At 40.5% G+C, this 23,074-nt stretch overlaps 1 protein-coding gene across 1 annotated transcript in view; it reads right to left on the bottom strand.

Annotated features, from left to right (window-relative positions):
- The window catches only part of LOC121306269 (neurexin-2-like), a 132,183-nt gene that overhangs the window by 8,803 nt on the left and 100,306 nt on the right, over positions 1-23,074 (bottom strand). Inside the window, exons 5-10 of the mRNA XM_041238011.1 lie at positions 15,589-15,750; positions 10,404-10,842; positions 8,153-8,536; positions 6,985-7,188; positions 3,521-3,547; positions 213-332 (exon numbers count right to left, since the gene is read on the bottom strand). Coding sequence (XP_041093945.1) covers positions 213-332; positions 3,521-3,547; positions 6,985-7,188; positions 8,153-8,536; positions 10,404-10,842; positions 15,589-15,750 — 1,336 coding nt within the window. The remainder of the gene's footprint in view (positions 1-212; positions 333-3,520; positions 3,548-6,984; positions 7,189-8,152; positions 8,537-10,403; positions 10,843-15,588; positions 15,751-23,074) is intronic.

Here is a 23,074-nt window from a genome sequence, read left to right as displayed (position 1 = left end):
TATTATTGAAATGGATGTTCTGAAAAGGGTTATGAACGAGAGGAGGCCATTCGGACCATCAGAGCTCGTCCGATTCATGGTAGCTGATTGATCTCAGAACCTTGGAGACTGAACTGCTCCCTTCCTCACTCCTCTAAGAGAAGGGAGGCTTCCTCCAGTCCAGGGCCGAGGCATGGAGACTGAACAGCACAAAACAAGACAAACCTCCCTACCTTCCACCGTGACGTTATCCACGGAGAGCTGCAGGCTCTTCCCCCTGCGCACCACCCTCACAGCATGCCACTCATTGTCGTTCAGCTTCTGTCCTGCAAACAGAGTCTCGGGGCCTTTGCCTGCAATGAAAGCGTGCTTGAAGTTAGAACTAAACTAATGGGGAAGCTGGTGTATGAACAGGGGCCAGTTATGCTATTTTACCAGGATTGTTTCACTGTTTTGGGACTACAGTATAAAAACTTCTAGGAAAAAAAAACAACTTACATATAATCTTCAAGACTAAGTAGGTTCAAATGTAATTGTATTATTATTATTATTATTATTATTATTATTATTATTATTATTATTATTATTATTATTGCCCTGTTACATTTTCTTATGATTTTTGCAATCACTGTGAGAAGTTCTTACTGTAATCAGAAACGTCATTTTAGTTTTTCGGTAAGTCTCTGTTGAGCTACTTTGACCTGAGTCCAGGAGCTGTTCTTCAGTCCCAGTTCCCTGTCGTGGATACATGTAACACAGGCCAAATCAAGTGTCTTAGAGAAGTCGAGTGATCTGCCCCTGTGCCCAGTGTTGCTGGCAGTGCATTCAAGTCCACTCCTGTAGGTGGCGCTGACTAATATAAAGATCTAACCTACATCATATCTAAGGTAGAGAAGTAGAACTGAAGTACAGTTCCCGAACTTGTAGTCAAATCACCTTAACACAAAAAACAACAAGATTTGAGTAATTGCAAACATCATACAAATCACAGACACATGTATTAAAGCTACTTACTGTTCAGTCATAGTGTGTTGGGTATAGCCCTGTCAACTCCTATTACAACCACACCCATTGTTTCTCAGTTTCAAAAAGTAGGACTTATTAAGTACTGTAAAAACAGTGTATTAGTCTCACTGGTGTATAAATCGCCTGCCCTTTTTTTGAGACAACAATTTCAGGAAAAAGCGTATAGGTCACACCGGTGTATAAGTCGCTCCCCCATTTTTAGGACCCCCTAAAAATACCTAGAAAATAGACTTAACCAAAGGCTTTCACATTACTTATTACCAAACCAGCTGTGCCAGCCTGCAATAGTAATTTGCACATCTCTCTGCCTGTCCCTTTTAGTTTCCCTGTTTCTGTGCAGTGTGTCATGCTGGGAGAGAGACAGCAGATGTGTTTTAACAGATGCCCTCTGTTCCTTTCTGTTACTTTCAGTTCACATACAGTTATCTATCATTGCCCAGCTTATCAAATGCCCAGGTCAGCTTATTAACATTTGACCTTTAAAAAGTATTGCCATGGATTTGAAGGGTAATTCAAATGACAAATATCGATCGTGTTTTGTTTTTTGTTTTTTTTTGCGATTGCTTTAGTAAAATGCAATATACTTAATAGTGTCGTTGTTGCCCGGTTGAAAGTCATATTATCGTAGCCTAGTATTACTGGTAAGAATATGGAATAGGGGCCCCGGAATCAGGCTTTGCACGGGGCCACCGTGGGACAAACCCTGCCACTGCGAAGAGGCCACAGAACAATTAGTAATCGTTAATAAAACTTGGATTGACGCGCTCATCTTCTGCATTATACAGTACAGAGGTCTGGCTTCAGGTGCTGCAGGTTTTGGACACTCACATGTTAGTGAGACAAGGGAGACCTCTTGTGGACAGTTGCGGTATTGCGCTTGCACTCTTTGTTTACAGTGCATTCAATTCGTTTTTGCCTGATCTTATATACTGGTGGTATTTCTGTCATTCTTTTTAGTTTGACATTATCTTAGCAGGTCATCTATTTCTGTAACATAGACTCTGTCGTTTCATGTCAAAACAACAGCAATCACAATAATAATAATAATAATAATAATAATAATAATAATAATAATAATCATAAATGATCAAAACCATAACAATAATAACAAAACATTACTGAGATACAAAAGCTGTTGAAAGAGAAAACTAAACCCCCTCTCACTCAAAAATGATAATCCTGCATGTGCAGTAAGTAAGGGAGACCCCTTGTGGCAGATTCCTGTATATTCCTCAGATATTCAAACATGTGGGAACAGGAGACACCCTGGTGGCATCATCTGCATATTCTTCCAACATTAAACTGTACTTACAGTAGAAAAGGGAGACATCTTGTGGTCAAATAGAGGTAATGCATGCAAAAAAATGTTCAGTCCCAGCACAAGCACAAAGCCACGTAAAGGCTGATTTAAAGAATAAAACTGAGAGCCCAGAACCATTAGATGACATTAGATGCTACTTTGAGCGATCATTGGCAACTTTATATTACAATTGCACTACAGGCTTAAAACTAAGTAAGAATGCAGAGCTGTGATTGTAACAGGAGTTAACCCATATTATACCCTCAACTAGCCACAGACACTGTTACTCTGAGCTGTAATACCTGCTAATGAAACCTTAGTTCTAGTCCATCTATTTAAAAGGTCTGGGCTGGTTTGCATGTTTGTCTTCAGATACAAATGCCATTAAAGACATCTATTTGGACAAGCCTAGTTACAGTAGCATAAATAATTTACTGAACTGATTTATTGTAGCATAATTAACATTCTTAATCGATTTAATGCAAACACAGAAAATAACTGATACCTACCTTCAGATCTGTATAGATGTACAAACTATCCAAACTCACAATTTTAAATATGAATGCATCACATCATATTGTTTTTTTGCTTCCCAAGTTAACATCTCAGAATACTATCTGGCTTGCCTAAAACTACTAAATAAAATTGGTGCTTTGAAGGACTCTTGCATACCATCACCTGTTTTCATGTGATTCTTTAGTAAACTGTACATATCGCATAGGGGGCTGTGTGATACAGGTTGATATCTACCCTGAGGGGGTGAAAATCAGCCTGCGTGTCACACAGCACCCTCTGCTGGACTTGCTATAACAGTTAAATAAGAATAATTACACAGTATAGCTAATCTTAGTTCGCTATCCAAGGAGAGGCAGTGGGGAGAGAGATAAGCAGAAAAAATACAGGAAAGACAGAGACAAAAGGGGAAAAGAGAAGGGGGAGGGAGAAGGGGAGGAGAGGGACAAGGGAGGAGAGGGAGAATGGGAGGAGAGGGAAAAAGGGAGGAGAGGGAGAAAAGGAGGAGGGAGAAGGGTCCGAGAGGGAGAAGGGAGGAGAGGGAGAAGGGAGGAAAAAAGGGAGAAAGGAGGAGAGGGAGAAGGGTATGAAAGGGAAAAGGGAGAGGGGAAACAAGACAAAGGGAGACAGTAGGAGAAAGAAACAGGATCATCATCACACAATATAGAAATATTAATAAAAAAAATCATAGCCACCACTTACTGAGGTTACAGTCTATCCTGATACAGTCTGGCGGGAGAAAGAGCGAGATGGTGAGATAACAACAACAACAAAAAAGAAATAAACGAAAAAGAAAAAAGAGACATTTTACATCCTTCAAGGTACATTCTGCTGACAACCAGTCATATCACAGCCCACCTTCCGGGGACAAAACACGAGCCACAGTCGCCCTTTCACCTTTCAACTTTCACCTCTAGGTTATACAGTGCACAAGAAATACAAACCCTTTAAACTGGAAAAATCCCGGCCGAGCCTCCGCTTTCAGACACGAGTTTCTCTAGCCATTGTCTTCTATAGAGGTTAGCATCAATACTATTACTATACCATATCTGAGGTTCTAGATCTGTTAGTTATTGATTCTCTCTATATGAATAGGAACATCTGAGCTATTATCTACATGCATTTGCAAAATGCAACAGTAAAACAGGCCCCCAGTGACAATTCTGTACAAAGGGTTTGTATTTGTAATATTTTGTGCACTCTAACAATGGTAAACAATACAACTCTTTGGAAAAGGGCAACCTGCAAACCCCAGCCACACCTCCCTACCTCGCCTCCTAGTGACAAAACCAGGCATTGGTCCTCCACTGTTGTTTATTCTTACTTTAAGAAAACAATGATAATTGAGTCAATTTTCCCAGCCTCCCGTGAAACAGGTGATACCACCTTGCTTTGTATTTCTTTCCTCATATCTGGGCACAAAGCCAATTCATTTAGAGAGGTGGTCCCTTCAGGTAAGGGTCAAGATGCAAAGTGTTGTAAAGGAAGCATGGTGTTATCTATTCTAGACTTCTACACTTCATTCCTTTTGGTTATTTAAACTGGCAATTTTAAATGCAACACATAGTTTCTGTACAGTAATTCTCAAAGATTTCTCAGAATGTGTGCTGCTAGGGAATCTAATTTCAAGCTTAGAAGGCTGTTTGATTAGAGGCAGCGGCTTCAATTCACAGCCAGCAGATCTGGTAGAACAGAAATCCCAGGAGAAACACTGGAGCCAAAGCGCTTGAGTTCAGTGGCGTGATTAAAACCTTCTGGCAGGCACAGTGAGATCTTTCAACATGGGCTGCATTGAGAAGGTAGTGCCTTTTGTGTTCAATGTGGCTGGGTTTTGTCTCGTATTGTCAACCGCTACAGAAAAGTGGACACAAACAGCCACGAACCGGACACACACTAACCGGACACTCAAAGAAAGGGGGGGCTGTTTCTTTGGGTAAATGGGAGACAATCGTTCGCAAACAATTACGAGAGGAAATGATTGGGAGTTATTGCTCTTGATAGACGTATGTCTTTTCATATCTGGATTCGGAGAGTAGCGCGGCAAAAGGCATTCAGATTTGGGATTGGCAGCCTGCCTTAGTTGTGTGTCCTACAGACTCTACCTGACAACTTGCCAGATTAGAAGGTAGATGAAGTTAGGATTTTGGATAAGAGTAAAGGGCGGCTTTTGGGCTCGGGATGCTGGGTATGGGTTGGATGATTTGGGAACAGGGATTGGAAAAGGATATCTTCTTTAGTTACAGAATGTAGGTGCCTAAAAGAAGTAATAATGACACACGATCACCTTTATCGAGACATTTTAATGAACAACAACATAGTGTTTGTACTCTCAGATTTATGGGGATTGAAATGGTTAAAACCCCACATTGAGGTGGAGATTGTAATAAACTGTTATTACAAAGGGAAGCTTCATACTTTGCAAACTGAATCTCCTGGTGGCATGAACAAGGAGCTGTTGTTTACATCTTTTTTTATAATCTTATCTGTTGTTGTTGCATCTAGTGGTCCCTTATGATTTTTTGTGCTAGTTTGTAATTCCACAATAGACTAGACCTGGATATATATATTTTTGTGTTGGTCTGCATGTTTTAGTAATAAAATATTTTTGTTTTGTATTTACATTGTTTGAATTAGGCACTAAAATTATTGATTGTTATTGCTTGATTGAAAGGTAACTGAATAATGAACGCTTTAGACATATAAATGTCTCACCTGTATGTGCTTGATTTTAATTGTGTTACTGCAATGATGAAGGCCAATGGCCACAATGAGTCTGCGTGAATGTTCTTCATTGTTTTTCGCAATGACGTTATAATAATAAATATATGAGCTTAACAGCAGTTACCTGGTGAGTGCTTGACTTTCTGCGACATTCTGTATATTTTTACAGAGCCTACAGCACACCATCAATACAAGAACATTGCTCTTTTAGCGTGCTCCTATTCTTTCAATTAAATTTCGCCTAAAGGAACTTGGCTAAAATCAATACATGGCAAAACATACATTAGACATGGCGCTTAATGTATTGGGAGAGTAAGAATTACTCAGATTTAAGGGTTAAAGACTATTGCAATAGATTTTGGATTAGAGATTGGATCAGGCCTGTGATCTTAATCTGATGCAGGTTATGAATCTCTAAACTTCTAATCTAAACTAATCTAACTAATGATAAGCAAGGTTGTATTTTTTAAAAACAGCAAACGTTTGCCTGCTTGACCCTCTGCCTGTCACACTGCGTTTAGGAACCTGGCAGCCGGTTCAGTTTTCTTCCTGTAAATGATTGAACACACACTGCATAGAGCCGCACGGTCTCTTTAAAATATTTCTGCTAAAGATCGCTCTGTCTGGTACATCTCACCAGGAGGACAGTATGGATAGGGTAGGTATTAAAGTGAGTGACTCTGATCGGCCAGAAGAAGCAAGTTAACGTGTGTCGGTTCGCGTGGCTATTTGCTCCCAGGGCCGCAGACACAGGCCATTGAAGGGATGAAAAGTTTCATCTTCTGTGCTGGGTGAGCGAGCCAAGAGTGAATCAGAGAGAGCGAGAGAGAGGGAGAGTAAGAGAGAGAGGGGTGAGGATGATGGCTGCTAGTGGAGGTAACACCTTGGATTTATCAGTCTTTGCGAAGCTCTCCTGTCAAAGGATGGGACACAAAGTGACAGCTGCCCTGTGGCTCTACCTGTGCACTAAGATCACCGCCTGCTTTTAAAATCCCTCAATTAAGATCCAGCATGGGGAAACATGCCTTTGTATCTCATCCCGAAAAGAAAAAACAGCCTCTTCACAAAACCTTTTTAAATCACTCATACATATTTATTTTAAAACTGACTGGGGTTGCAAATCCTGCAAATACTGACTATGACCAGGATCATGTAAATTGGAGTTGTTTTATTTTCTATGTTTTTATTTTGCATTGCTACCCATATTTATGATTGTTTTACTGTCCTGTTTGAATTATCTCTGTTTGCCATTGATTTCTTTTTTTCTCTTGCCAGGGCCCCCTTGTAAATGAGACTTATATCCCAAGGGATCTACCGTATTTAAAGAAAATGCAATAAGAAAGGCATCTGTCACTTTATCTCCAGGAGAGATCGCACCCCACTAGTTCAGATTCATCGGACCAGGGGTTAGGGTTATTGAACCCCGGGCTCGGAATGGACGCTACCTAGGTTGACGGTCAGCTTCACTCTCCCACCGTCCAGCTCCAGACGAAGGGTGTCAGCTGATTCCTTGGAAGTGGTAGCCATGAGCAGCCCATAGGCTCGTTGGGACATGAAGCGCAGGGAGACGTCCTCTGCTTCTGTGTGCATCACCAATGGCATCATGATTTTGAGATACATGCTCCCATCATAACTCAGCACTGTAGCTTCTATAGAGGAGAGAGAGAGAGGAGAACACACATACATTAGCAAGATGTACTGTATTATTATTATTATTATTATTATTATTATTATTATTATTATTATTATTATTATTATTTATTTGGCAGGCGACTTTATCCAAGGTGACTTACAGGTGGTATAGGGCAGTACAGAACCATACTTAAATACAGTATAGTTTACAGTAAGTGCAAATAACACTACTAGAATACAATATGAACTAGGGTGCAACAAGTTAGGATTAGAACACATTATATCTGCAGTGACATGTTAGCAATGCAGTAGTGCAAGGATAGTACATCAGCAGGATTTACAAGTTAGTTTACAACTGCTTGACATTCACTGAAAACTTTAAGGAATGTATAACCCCAATATAATGTGTATCTGCTTCATGGCCTGTTGTATATGTGCTTCTGGATAATATCTGTTGTAGTTTCTGCTCAGGTTACCACAGTGAACCCCTTGCAATGTTACACGTCATTGAACTTCCCCCAAATGCACGCTAGGTGGCAGCAAAGGAACACAAAACAAACGCCTTGTCCTATAACACACAGGATTGCTTCCTATTGCAGATAAAACATTATCTACCCCTTCTCTCTCTCTCTCTCTCTCTCTCTCTCTCTCTCTCTCTCTCTCTCTCTCTCTCTCTCTCTCTCTCTCTCTCCCTCTCTCTCTCTCTATCCCCTCCCAGCCTTCTCACTCTCCTTTCGGCCCTGCCCCTCTCTCTCTCTCTCTCTCTCAGCCTTCTCACCTCTTTCACAGTTCTTTCCCAGGTAGCTGATCCCAGTGGTCATAGATAAAGCAGTTCCAGCCCTCTTCCTTTGCTATCTCTCTCCCCTTTCCCCTCTCCCCTCTCTCCCTTCTCCCCTCTGTCACCCCCCTCCCCTCTCTCTTCCTCTCCTCCCCTCTCTCTCTCAGCCCCCACTCCTCCTCTCCCTTTCCCTCTCCCCTCACCTCTCTCGCAGTCCTTCCCCAGGTAGCCTGTCCCCACACAGTCACAGATGTAGCGGTTCCATCCCTCCCTGCAGTGGCCCGTGTTGTGGCAGGGGTTGGCTCCGCACTGCTTGTGTGTCTCGCGAGAGCAGAAGCTGCTGACCCCACGCACGCTCTGCACCTCAGCTAGGCCGCGCACGTCCCGGCTCTTCCCGTCGATGAAGAGGTCCCGCACGCAGCCCACGTAGCCGTAATTGAGGAAGGCGGTCCACACCTCTGGGGGCAGGATGAGCTCCGCTCGGCTCTCTGGGAGACCCCCCAGGTACATCTCACTGTCCAGGTCGAGGATCTCACTGTCCCCCCCAGCCAGGAACGGGGTGCTACGGCTGTTCACCGAAATGGAGCCTGGCAAAGAGAGAGGAACCAGAACCACAGAGAGTCCAGTCCATTTCATAACTCCTCTGCAAACGCCATTATTATCAGAGATGCACCAATTACCTGAGCCTCAGTTAAACATGCATTGATCTAAATAAATATATTGAAAACCATATATACTTATACACAGCTGACGAAGGGCTTTTTAAATCTTGTGGAGTTACTTCTAGGCTTTTGATGCCATGGTAACTACACATTTTAGATAACTCATAAATATATATACATATACACACACACAAGTTATCATACAGGGCTGTGTGGATGCTCAGATTATCCACGGAAGTTCCTCTAATATGTTTTAAATCTCAGATACTCATTAAAACACACTATCTCAACAGGCTCGGAGGTTCGTCTTCATACATTGATTACTGTCCATTTACACCTGTCTGAATTCGATTAGGAAATTGATTTGCAGATCAGAGGTTATCAAACTGGGGTACAGAGACGCCATTGAAATCGCTTCTAAAAAGGGGGGGGGCTCCCAGAGTAATAAAGTTGCTCCTGTTAATAATAGAGAAGGATGTGTATTAAAAATGAAAAATAAATATCAGAGCGCTATCAGCTTAGGGATAGCATTGCTACCTTGTTTATTAAAGCCAGCTGTCGAGGACAGGCATCTATTCAGGGAGTATTTAGTGGGCAAGCAACATGACGGGGTGCAGACCCTAGGATTTGATAGTAAATGCAACCCCACAGAGGGAGCGCTCTCCAACCAGAAGCCCCTACTGATGAGCGTGCTTGATTTATGACTTGGTGTTAATTATCTATTAAAATGCAATTAGGGCGTTCTTAGCAACGAGCTCGCTGCGATTCCCTGTAGAGCGCCCAGACAGTGATTAGGCATCCGCCATCTCGTTTGGATCATAGACAGTAGACGACAAACAGCATCTGATAATGGATGGCATGGTCTCTTATAACGAGAGAGCGGCAGCATCGTGCAGGATTCGCTCTACAGGAAGGGCGTTTCTTTACCTTCCCAGGGTCGTTTTGTGGCTTTCACGTGTATCCCCGCGGTTGTACTGTGCATTTACCGGGGTTTACTCAAAGCCAACGACATCATATCCAAAAGACTGAGAGATGACAAAAGGAGAAGTGAGATTTGCGATCATTTTGTGACTGCTAAAATTGATGTCTAAAATGAGTCTCTCTCCAAATGTGTGTTGACCAGGATTTGAAATGTTTTTTTATTTGCTTTACCAGACCTCTCTCTGCTTTATAAAGCTTACCTATGCTTTACCAGACCCCTCTGTGCTTTACAATGCTTGCCTATGCTTTACCAGACCTCTCTATGCTTTAGTACACTTTTTCTGTACATTCATTGTGGGAGGCTTTTATATATGGATCTCCTTTTCAGTGCCAGCGGTTTGATTTCCTCTGCACTACAAATCAAAACTACAGAAGCAACTATACATTGCACACGGCTGTATATATATATATATATATATATATATATATATATATATATATATATATATATATATATATATATATATATATACTGGAATTTCAAAAAAATCTTTTGCTACTGCTTTTTTGTATCATCTTGCTGTTCCAGACCCTGTCCTTCTTGGATAAGGTTACGTGAACATACTGAATTACATATTGCATTCCTCATGTACTTAACGAAAAAATGCCAAAAATGTGACATTTCCAAATCGAACATGATACGCTGTATTACTATTATGGCCTACTGTAGACATCTGCGATATCATTTTGGCATTTATATGATTACATGATGCTAAATAAAGGATTATGTTCATATGGTTTGTTTTTTAAAATTGCGTCTCAATCCTAAAATTCTAGGATGATGCAAAGCTTTTGGTATTTATCGTCTTACCTTTGCGTCCGTCTCTTTGGAAGTCCACATGGCACCACTCCCCATCGTTCACCTTCTTGCTGCTGGCTCTCATCTTGATTGCACCCGAGCCCATGTCCAACAGCAGGAACAGGTAGCCATCCAGCAACTCCATTGCGAAGTAATCCGCCTTCTGCAAACGCTCGGAGCGGCTTTCTTTGGGGGCCTGCAGCCTGCCGTGGCTGAACAGCAGCAGACCGCTGGGCTCCGTGGTCCTGAAATCAAAGGAGATGGAGCCCGTCTTCTTGGTGTTCCACTTGGGCAGGGCGATGTACGCTTCGGGGCTCTCGAAGGTCACGGGGTCAAGGGCCGCCACATTCTCACAGCGGAACACCAGATCCCCCTCGACCTTCATTTTGGGGTCCCCTTCCTTGGCGAGGCGGGACAGCTCTAGTTTAAAGTCGTTGTTCTTGTAGACCACCTAGAAAGAGAAATAGACACAGTCAAAACTCGTTATAAGACCACCTCCTTATTAAGTCCACTTTTTCGCAGTACAGCTCTTTTTCCTATTGCTGGAAATGTTGAATACTGAGGCCACCTCTGTATTCAGTATTAAAGCCACCCTCTCCAGTCCCAAATGGATCAAGGCTCTTTCAAAATGATCTCTCATTCTGTGTTCACCAGGAGAATCATAAATGCCAGGTCCTAAAAACCTTCTTCATTCCATTCAAATCGTTTGACAAGGTCATAGACAATGTGATATGTAGAATGATAGAGAGATCGTTTAAAAGAGGCTTGCTACTTTTGGGACTGCAGATTGTTGCCAAAGAGCTTAAACACCTCCTGGCTATGCGACTTGCTTTGTAGCCAGCTTGGCTACATCGAGTATGAGATACACAACCTGACCAGACTGCCGCTCGGGCAAGCCGTGGAAACGCCCTGTTCTGTTGCCATGGGCAGCTGTAACCGGGAGCGCCTGGTAGTGAACAGGGTCATAAGTATGTCATCGGCTTGACAGTGATATTCCAGGGAGTAGTTTCCTAACCAGTGCGTGTCGTTATTTTTTTTCCTCTGTCTCCGTTTTCTTTCATTCTTGAGCAGACTGTTGGTCTGCCGAATGACAGAGCGAAAGGTATCAACCCTGGAAACAATCTATTTTTCCATTTCGTGAAAGTTGATGTCTTTGCTTGGGGGGGGGGATGAGGGAATCGGTTGAATTAAATCAATGTTTACTTTGTCTGTCATCTTGCTAAAGCAGTTGCGTCAACATCCTTGGCATCAAATTAATTAGACAGATGCCCGGAGAGAGAGAGAGAGAGAGAGAGAGAGAAGGAGGAGGGAGAGAGATAGGGAGAGGAGGAGAGTGAGAAAGAGAGGGAGAGGGAGAGGGAGAGGAAGAGGGAGAGAGGAAGAGAGAGAGGGAGAAGGAGAGGGAGAGAGAGAGGGAGAGAAAGAGAGAGAGGGAGAGGGAGAGAGAGAAGGATGGAGAGGAGGGAGAAAGGGAGTAAAGGAGGAGGGGGAGAGAGAGAAAAATGGCAAGGTCATCTGCAAGAGGGGAGGGGAGAGAACGAGAGGAGGGAGGGAAGAGAGGAAAGGGAGGAGAGAAAGTAGGGAAGAGAGATGAAACTGGGAAAAAGTGAACCCTAAGAAATGGTTGTAAAGCATATGAGTATTTTTCTTAACTCTGTTTTGTATTGCAACATTTGTATTGCAGTGCTATATTATTGTGCTTAACAATTAGGCAGGCTATCAGTTCTAGCTTGGAATATTATTGTGCAGATTACGTGCTGTGTAGCGGTATGCAGTTAGTGTAGTGGTGTAATTACTATATGTGGGTTTAAAAGCCATGGAAGACCATTTAATGTTCTAACAACGACTACTAAAATGATAAAAACCTAATCACAGGCGCGAAATTGCGTTACACAAGCCGATCATTTATTACTGGATTTTAAACAAGACTTGTTTCTTTAAGTAATGGCTTATTTAATTGACCTTTTTTCTTTTTTAAATTGCTGGCTCATGATATTGTTATTTGTATTGCTTTTTAATTGGAATTCATACTGGTGGTTCATTTACTTCACTCTTTGTTCTGCGCTCGTTGTAAATAGCCATTTGGAAATGGAACGGTAGCTACATTTTATATATTATATTTTCATTTATATGAAAAACGCCCAAGGTGAATTTCCGATATAGAAGACAGACAGTGGCGCTGGAGCGGGAATGATTCTCCACTGAGGAGTAATATCTTGTAAAATAGGATTTGAATGGCGCAACAGTTGTATTTTATTGTATTTTGACTTTCCAGTAGAATACACTCTACACACTGCTTGTAATTCGTTACAGTTCTATGGTGCTATATCAGTACCAGACAGACCACTGTATTAGATAATATTTGTTCAAAGTCCACGGTATTGCCATTGCCAGTAACATTTTCTATTTGAACATTGATCTTGTCGTAGAGGGGCTGTGACGACTTTTGAAACCAAAGTCGCTGCTTTAATCTCATGCCAAACAGTTCATCTCCCAGGCTTTCGTTTCCATTTACGCCAAGAGGATTTCCCAGTACCCACATGAAGCAGCCACTAACTGCAACTGAAGCCCACAACATGTACCTCTGCAGCTGAAACAGGTGCATCCTGCCTGGTTTGGACAGTCATTGCATGCCTACTTGACACAACACACCGGCACAAATCTGCAGAATCTGCGAGTTGCGCTTTCTTTAAGAAATCATTGCAAATCATTTGAAGGACAGCCAGGGAGGCTGCCCTGGTATTATTTAGTTGTATTAAACAGTAGGGAGTATGTGACACAGCCTCATGTTTAACTCCTGTGCTGATGACACCCAGCTCTACTTAAAACTCGACCCTGGAAGCCCCTCTGCCATGGTCCGGCTCTCGGCTTGCATTCAAGGCCTGGATGTCTGCCAAGTTTCTTCAGCTTTGGTGCGTGATGTTCCCACCGTCGCTCACTTTAAATCAACTCTCAAAACCCACCTGTTCTCTCTTGCTATCCAAACCTGATATCTGCTATTAGCTGCTGTGTTGCTGCTACTATCCTGTATTCTGCTATTTCCACTGTATTTAATGCACTATTTCATGTATTATGTCACTGTCATGTATTCTGTACTTTCCACTGTATTTAATGTATTATGCATTGTGTTTTTTACTGTATATCATGTATTATGCATTGTGTTTTTTACTGTATATCATGTATTATGCATTGTGTTTTTTACTATATATCATGTATTATGCATTTCTCTCTATTTGAAGTATTATGGATTTTCTTGTTACTGATGGTGGTCCACTATGAAAAGTGCTATATAAAATAAAGACCGATTGATTGATTGATTGAAAATGACATTGTGATTAAAGTGGAAATCTGTAAGGGAGAGGGGGGGGAGTTCCTAACCCACAAGGTCATCCCTCTTAGAAAACTTTTAAAAATAGAGTACGGCGTTTTATTACGTACAGTAGAGAAGAAGGTTTTTATATTTGCGAAGTAATCTAGGAATCCATCCTTTTATATATATTTCAAATACAGTAGGGAGAAGAAAACAGTTACACACATACTCATCTGCTCCTTAGCCTATAATATTTGGCACCTTGTTCTATATAGCTAGGGTGGCTCTGCCTAGCTGGGGGAGGGTAGGGGGCGCTGTTCTCATTTTATGATGTTTGAAATCAAGTTGAACTTACAAACATTGCTACAAAAGCGTCTCGCCAAACATAGTCCGAAACCTTTACAGGAGGCAAGGCGCGTGTGATAAAAGTTTGGTGAAGATTGATGCAAAAGTGACAGAAAGTCAGACAGGCAGACAGACAGGCACGATCAGTGCGCAAGGGTCCTAGCTTTGATTAATGAGGATCCTAAAAAAAAAAACATAGAACTTTGAAGCATTTTGTAGAGGATGGTTTTCTGCTGCCTCAATGTTCAACGAGATTTTCCCTTGTGCAATGGTGGTAGGTTCATCCCTCTATGTGTGTGAGGAATCAGTAATACCTGCTTAGTGCCAAAACCCTTCTGTTAAGTTGCCGTGTCAGATTCTCGCAGCTTTGATTAGGAGGAGCAGAAATTCGATCTGGACGAGTGTGTCAATTCATAGCTGAACGGATTATGGTCTCAATCAATGACTGAAAGCCACCAGACACCCAAATGCAGGACACTTCACAAACCAAAACAAGTGCATTTGGATTTGAAATGGACAGGGTGCAATTATTAGAAGCCCTTGTATATTTTCCCTTTTAAAAAAGCGTTTCCTTCTCATTTGAATGAACTATTCTGCCCATTAGTTCTTGCCCAGTTTTCAGTAGCTCATTGATTTAAAATGCAAGTGGCTTTGAGTTACACTTTCATCTTTAAACTGTCCTCTTAAAGTAATTACAGCTGAAAAATAACGAGCTGTTGTGCACTTCCATCCATTACTGTAAACAGGGCTCACGTGTGCAGTTTTGAAAGAAACACATGCATTTCAAAACGGATAATAGTCACCAAATTATTTTGCTAGCTACAGATTTGTGATTCTCCTTGTAGATTTTTTTTTTATATATATAAATTCAGGCGCTGCTCTTCAGTTACCATAGATCAGTCTAGATCAGTCAGTGTCTTTATAGATCAGGTTTGCTTATTTCAAAACGTCCCATTTGAGACCTATGAGGGCAAAGTGCCAGACAGGTATGATTTATGGAATTAGTTTGTCAGCTTTAATACTGAAAGAAAATACTGTAATAAATCACTCGCCACTTACAATATGAAGCCTGTTTTTTATGCATCATCTTCAGCTGATGCCATGATTGAGTGGGGTGGCAAGACTTATCCAAAGTCAACACAAGGAAAGCATATCGATCAGGGGTGGCCTTTCCATCCTGGTCTTTGTTCCAAAACTGTTCTAAGTTGCTTAATCAAACCAATTAAACCACCAACCAGACACTGAAGCAGTTCACTGTCTCATTTTACCTGTTAAACCTGGAGTGGAACGGCAATCCAGGACCGTGATTTGATTGGACACCTCTGATCTACATTGACCCTTTTATTTGCTCTTATTTTCCTAAGCTTGGATATCTCCACCCTCACCTTACTTGGTCAAAATATATCAGCTGAACATGAAATTGCAACCATGGTGTTTCAATAGAGATCTGTGTGATCTATTCTGGTACTTTGTGAACCCCTAAAAGAGCAAGCCTACAGAGAAGACTTTATGCTCTTATAGAGTAAGCAAATTGCTCCTTACGTCTTTGAGACAGCCCATGAAGTTATTGCTAACTGGAGATCCAGGGAGGTCAGCTGTGTTGGGACTCCCCCCAATGTAAAAGAAATCGTCCGAGCCCAGCATGGTGTAATCCTCCTGAGTGTATCCTGTGGTCGTCAGTATCCCATCAACAGAGATGGTCACCTGGTCGTGGTAGAGAGAAAGAGAGAAAGAGAGAGAGTGGACGGGAGAGAGGAGAGGAAGAGGTTGGATTAGCCCGAGATCATGGAGACACGACCAGCCCTAGCAAGGTACTGATCAGTAGACTTTTCTGAAGAACTCAGGGGAGGAATCGCTTCAGAGTGCAGTTGCAAGGCCCGACCACAGGGGCGGCACTGTTTGTCCAGTAAAAAATATCTATCGTGGTGAAGGAAAGCTGCAAACCTACTTAAAAAAATTAATTATTAAATTATCTCTATCCATCTGTCTTTCCATCTCTCCATTTTCCTGTATATGAATCTATATATTTTTAGCAGCATTACGTGCAGAAGTGTTCGTAATCTTTTTTTTATATATAAAAACTTTGCTTACATGTTAATGAAATAAACAAAACTTTGCACATCAATAAATTCTACCACTAACGTTAAAACACCCAATTCTAATGATCTAAGAAAGTGGCTAATTCCTTCATCAGTCTGAATATCAAATTGATGAAGGCACTAGGTGAAACGTGTGTCTGCTTGACATGGTTTGCTCTAAGTTCTGTGTTTGAAATAATAGGTTGAAAAATTAACTCATCGCCTTATGCAGTGCACTTAAAAATGGTTCTAAGTGGAAAGATAGTTTTCTGGACAGGACAGTGTTGTAACCCCAGGAATCTCTGAAGACAGACAGAAAAGGAAAAACCTTAAACTGCACTCGGAACCAATTGTCCTGATGGACTGATTTTTGGATCAATTTAATTCGATTGTTGGCCGTACTTCCCAAAAATGGGGCAATCCATTTTTATGTCTGCTGTCATCTGGATAAAATCTTGTAGCCCGTAATCATAGGAGAAATGGGTCGCAAGTAGGGATTTGGATTGAGATTGTCTTAGTATAGTATGCATGTACGCATGTATATGCGTGTGTGTGTGCATGTGTGTGTGGGCAGGGAGAGGGGGGGTTGTATGCATGTGTTTGTGTGCGTAGAGGGCTGAAAAAAGGATCGGATGACATCATCCATTCTCAATGATCTTCAATGGCAATGCCGACAGTGGCACTACAGCAGCTCTGCATTGAGGGGGCAACCCTAGCCAGCTACAATGGTACAACCATGGTAACACAGCTGCAGTGCTCATACCACTACCAGACAGACAGTATCCCAAACAAGGTCATGTTCTTAATCCTTTCTCACCAGTGGTAATGATTTCATTTCTGGGGTAATACAATGGTATTGTAATGCAATCCCAATGACTCTTTTTTTTTTAACCAAACTCCAACCAGCAACCAACCAGATATTAAAAATTCTTCCGATTGTATCTGTATTAACATTATCCATCTGTGCACTAGAGCTGTCAGTACTATAGGAAAGTCAATCGCCATCACCTAGATCAATTGCATGTGGAGTAGCATCATCCAATTAAATGCATAGTTGCTTCACAAGCTGGTGTATGGTTTGCAAACCTTGAACATCCATACGGGTATCAGTGCCATGAAATTAGACTAGCAAAAATCCTTGTTAATATTTATACAAATCATCACCCTTACAGTAAAAAAGAAGTAGTGCTCAAGGCTTTAAAATCCATCACAGCTTCCGAGCATTAGTGACATGGGTTTAAAAATATTCCGGATATAGTCATTATCAAAAACAACACTACAGACTACAAGTACAGACTGAGCTTCCTTGCACAGTGCAGCTCCGGATAAACGTTTTGCATCACCCTATAGAATGAACTCGTTTTACTTCATAAAAGTCGAACGAGACCTGCTGAATAATGTTACGTTAACTAATTGAATTACATAGTGCTCCCCCCCTCCAAAAAAAAAATGAAATTGAAAAATGTTACATTTTGAAATGAAATACCGTACTACTATTATGACTTTTGCGATATCATTTTGTAGTTTCTTTAATTCAATGATGCTAAATAAAAAGATTTCAATACTGTTAATATAGTTTTTTTTCTTAATGGCTCAATCTTAAAATACTAGGTGATGCAAAACCTTTAGCCACAGTTGTAGAACAGATAGGTTGGATTGACCTACAGCACAAGATGTGGTTAGGCAATCAATAACTAGTGTTGCATTAAAAGGAACGAAACATTCTACAGCCTATGGGCATTCAGTACAGGGTAGTACAGAACAGTACAGTGGAGTACAGCAGCCAATATGCAGCAATACTGTATCTATCACAAGAATTTAAATTGAGGTCCAGTAGACAATGTGGATGTCACAAAACAAATCCCATGGCATTAGTTTCAGTATCTCAAGGTGAAATGAACATTAAAAGAAAGCCTCTACATTCATTTAGTAATCTTACCTTGAATGCTGTCTATTGATTGTCTTGTCAAAAACAAAAAATCCTTCACCGAAGAAGTGTCTGACCTTTGAAATAATCTTTTTCCACTTTATCTACGGCAGTGTGCAAATTTATTGGACACCCGATTGATTTGTTGCGCATATGAAATCAAAATGCTGTAACTGAACATCTCGGAGAATTGTCAAAATAGGCAAATTGTTTCATTTAACTAATATTATGCTACTATTATGTATTCTGCACTTTCCACTGTATTTAATGTATTATGCATTGTTTTTTTACTGTATATCATGTATGATGCATTTCTCTGTATTTGAAGTATTATGGATTTTCTTCTTGTTATTGTATCTTGTAAAGCGCATTGTGATGGTGGTCCACTATGAAAGGCGCTATATAAAATAAAGATTGATTGATTGATTGATTACTTTAATAAGGCACACAATCAATTAATTTAAAAAAGAGAACAGGAACACTATGTTTTTGCACAATATATGTAAGTATACAATTGTATCAGAAAAGGGTTGGGGTTATATTACATGCACTGTAGCTATGCATAATAACATTGTAATTACATTAAGCACACATGCATTGACTAAGTAACGACTATGTGAATACACAGCAGTAAGAGACACAATGTAAAGAGTGACCCAGACAAGCAGTGATGTAACATTACCTGGATACATGAAGACGCTCACTGGAGAAAATTGTTCTCCTGGAGAACAACGTAAAAGTTGACTTTTTGAATCAGGAAGCCACTCAGTTACAAATGGCATTAGCTATGCGTCATGTTCTTTTTTAATTAAAGCATGATTTATAATAAGATATTATGTACAGTTAAGCTAGTTTTTTTTACAGTACAGGCACAGCTTCATGGTCCGAAAGCCAACCTTATACTATGCATCGTGTGTCATATCTGTTTAATATTAACTTAGTTTAATATCTGTAATGTGTTTCTAATATCATACCTCCTCCTTATTATTATTATTATTATTATTATTATTATTATTATTATTATTATTATTATTATTATTAGTAGTAGTAGTAGTAGTAGTAGTAGCAGCATACACTTAAGAGTAAATTTAAGGTAGTTGATTGGGCTTTTAAACTATAAAAATTACACATTAAAACAATACAGGAATGCAGTATTATATTTTTCAGAATTGATCAGTGTTTGTTTTATGGCGGGGGTTTAGTTTATTGAGGCAATAGCTGTATTTACCTTGAGAGCATGACGTTCGTTTTAAAACACGTTTGTCTTTGACGTGTTATCTCACAACAAAGCCTAGTCACTCTACCGGAGTGGATTTCAAAACTCAGTCCACACTATCAAGCTGTGAGGATCAGACACCGTAGTAAGACAGCCGGCAAAAATCAGTACAGCTGGTGGGTGTGCAAAATCTGAACAGTGAATTCAGTCTAGTTTTCCAGCTGAGAGAAAATATCAAATGCTAGTGAATAATTAGATAGTCCTTTATTTGCAATAAACCCTTTCCTAGTTCCTAACTTACCTTGACCTCTCCTGCCCCGGTCATAAAAAAAAACTAATGAATGATATGCAATAACTGATTGAAACAGAACAGTCTTCTTCCTTACCGTATAGCAAAGAAAGGTCTGGGGTCTTCTTGTTCCGCAGGTATCACAGTCCTTCAAAGCAACGGGCTTTTACAAAATATAATTCACAGCCAGATACCTAATCTAAACATTATTGAGTTGTTTTTTCGAAAAATGGCAGAATCATGTTTAGAGAAACGCTTTTATCCAGAGCTCTCCAAGTTACTGCTGACGCAAAACTGTAACATAAAATACGTTTGGTTAACTTAAGCACCAAATGCATACAAATAAAATAGAATAACTGCCTTAATATTTACAACTTCAGTCCAATCTACACAGCCCAATCCACTTGTCTTTTAAAATCTTAAAATCCTTTTACAGCAATTCAAAATCAGCCAATCAGCCAATCAGGGTCCAAGTAGATCTGTCACTGTCCAATAGGAATTACCTTGAGTTACAGATGATTTGCCATTTCTAACCTGGTTGCAATTTATTGTCGGCATTGAGGCTCCAATACCTGGAGGGCCAGGTTCAATATTGTGGTTTCATATTGAATGATAGGTCCTCAATTAAATGGTACAATGTATATTTAGACAGACAAACAGATCGCTACAGTAGATAGACAGGCAGATAGATACTGCGGTCTGTGGATTTATTAGAACACCTCAACATTTGTAATCGATATCCTTTCTATACCTACCTGCTTGAAAACCTCTGGGCATGGGAATCTCCGCTCTCTAATCCGTGATGTGAAGAACAACAGGCAGTCGTGTGTGAAAATGCAACCCGCTTTGTGCTTTAATTCAACATCTTAAACAACTTAGCATCAAAACAGTAGCGTAATGTCAATATGTGCACCGTTATCTGCTTTCCTCTATCAAACCCACAACAATGCCTACAGTGACACAGAACTCTACAAGACACAAATTACCTTTGCTGTGTCCCACGTTGTCCGTGTCACAGCTTTATATTTTAAAACATATTGCCAACTCCTTTGAAATTAGAGGCAGTCCAAATCACGGAGTTTTCAGACTCCCGCGGAATTCGCAGTCTTCCACAGATTCTCCATGTTCTGCAGCTACAGCGTCATCATAATGAACACAAACAGACTGCTAAAGGCACCTGGAATATATCACTGAGTTGTCTGGTTCTTGTTAAATTAACAGATCCTTCAAAAAGTAGGGGTTAATTAAAGACTGGAATTTGAAAATGTGGTCCAGTAAGAAGTCTCATGTGATGTGACGTGATGTTTTTGTTTGATAGTTTCTAAAGAGTTTACTGATAAAAAAAATACTTGATACATGAAATTTGAAGTACTTACAAATTGTTTGATATGACTATATTTACTTGTTTATAAGCCGCTATTAATAAAATTACTTAACACATAAGATGCTCTGTAGAACAGATATCCAATTAAAATGTCTGCCGTTTATTGACTATATTTTCCCACAGATTTGGACAGCCTCTATTATTCAACTGGACAATGCATTTCTCAACATTCACATTCGTCAGGGGAGAGTGGAATTTCTCTTCTAAGGATCGCGATGTATCCAGATCGTGCTCCCTCCTGCAACAATGCTGGTTTTCTGTTCCTACGCTACTCATTCCAATCACCAGCATCGTTGCAGGCGGGAGAGTGATCTGGGTGCACCGCGATGTGCAGAAGAATTTCGCCTGGCGAATGTAAAAACAATAAGATTTTCCTGTGATACAGATGGCAGAGGTAAAGTAATGACTTTCTTATAAACACTGCAAGGGGTTCTGTAGCGTTCATACTAAAATACTGTCTTTATTTATTTTTTTGATCTGTGTTAAACTGCTTTCCTGAGTTCAGGGGGTTCTCTTCAGCTCTAGATAGATATATTTGACCAGATCAGCTCTTACAGAGACATCAACATCTAGTGATCTAACACTATCCGTTATCTTGGGTGGAACAGGTCGCTGTCTTTTACAAAAACACTTGATCTAGCCGGTATGCCTAAATCAGCCAACTAGAACAGAGCAGCTTCTGAATCTTACACAGATTTATCCAAACACAGAACAGTATTTAAGACAATGCAGCAATAATTATAGAGAATGATTACAAAAATCTAACAGCTGTCTCCCAGTTCATACATAACAACGCAGTATTACCTTAAGCATGGGTTTGAAGTTGGCAAGTCTTTCAATCTAATGGTGGATGTTGGTTGGAATTTGGTTTGCAGATTCTTAATAAACCATAGAGGAATGGGCCTGGGGGGGTGCCAGTTTGTTCTTTAGCCACCCCCCTTTATAAATAGTGGTACAATCCTTTATGAAGTAGCAGCTGAGACTTCCATTAGAACTACTGTCCTTCTTCTAGCCATATTCTGTTAGAAAGAAAGGCAGCTGGGGAAGGAGGGAGCCTTAGTTTTTCTTAAAGAGGGGGCCCGTCTTTGTTTATTGAAAGTGTTAGTGTTAGGGATTTGGGTGAGGAGAAGTGGACGAAATCTGTTAGTACTTTGTAAGTAAAGTTAGGGAGAGTCAGACACAAAAATGGTTGTTAGTACAGTTACAACAAGGGTTGATTCAAACAGTGTATTAGTGACCGCTAGTTTTAGTAAATTTAGTAGCAGACGTTGTCATAGTAGTAGGAGGTAAAGACCCATCTATATCATTTTTTTTTCAGATTGTTTTTTGACAGAAAAAGGATTACACTTTTTTGGGGGGCTAAAGTGGACACTAGCCATGCATGTCAATGATGTAATGGAACTGAAAAGGGTGTAAGAAGGTAACATAAGGAAAAGGAAAAATGAGAACTCAGGACACAACGGACTCAGACACCCACGCACACGCACACACAGAGCAGCGGGGAAACTGCCCCTGGAATCCGGAGCAGGGGTTAGAAATGCTGGCCGACGGCATGCAAACGAATGTGAAGAAAGAAAGAAAGAAAGAAAGAAAGAAAGAAAGAAAGAAAGAAAGAAAGAAAGAAAGAAAGAAAGAAAGGGGATGGAAGTAAAAAAAAAAGGCTTTCATTTCGGATAGAAAGGAAGAGCGCTCAGTCAACAAAAAACCTGCCTCTCCAAATTTAGGAACACGCCCGACTTTAGTATACAGCTCGGATAATATTGCTCCTGTCTCTCTTGACGGCTGTGCTACCCTAAGTAATGGGGTTACTTAAAGCAATGCATTAACAGAAGTAATCCAAGATTGGGTGAAGCCAGCTATATGAATACCAAAATGTTGTAAGTGTCTAAACCGTTTTCTATATGGGTTATATATGGTAATACCAACTTCTATTCTATTCTGATCTATTCTGTCCTGTAATATTCCATTATATACAATACTATACTATACTATACCCAAGCAATAACCACAGGGTGCATTGTGACTGAGAGTTTTAAATGGAGGCTGCTGTCGCTGTGCTGTCGATAGCAGCCTTTGTGACGTTTATCCAAACGGTACTGGGTTGTGTTACTGCAGGGTGACAGAATGTGGAATC

Source organism: Polyodon spathula, chromosome 47, assembly GCF_017654505.1.
Source record: "Polyodon spathula isolate WHYD16114869_AA chromosome 47, ASM1765450v1, whole genome shotgun sequence".
NCBI lineage: Eukaryota > Metazoa > Chordata > Actinopteri > Acipenseriformes > Polyodontidae > Polyodon > Polyodon spathula.
This window is presented reverse-complemented; position numbering and strand designations above follow the sequence as displayed.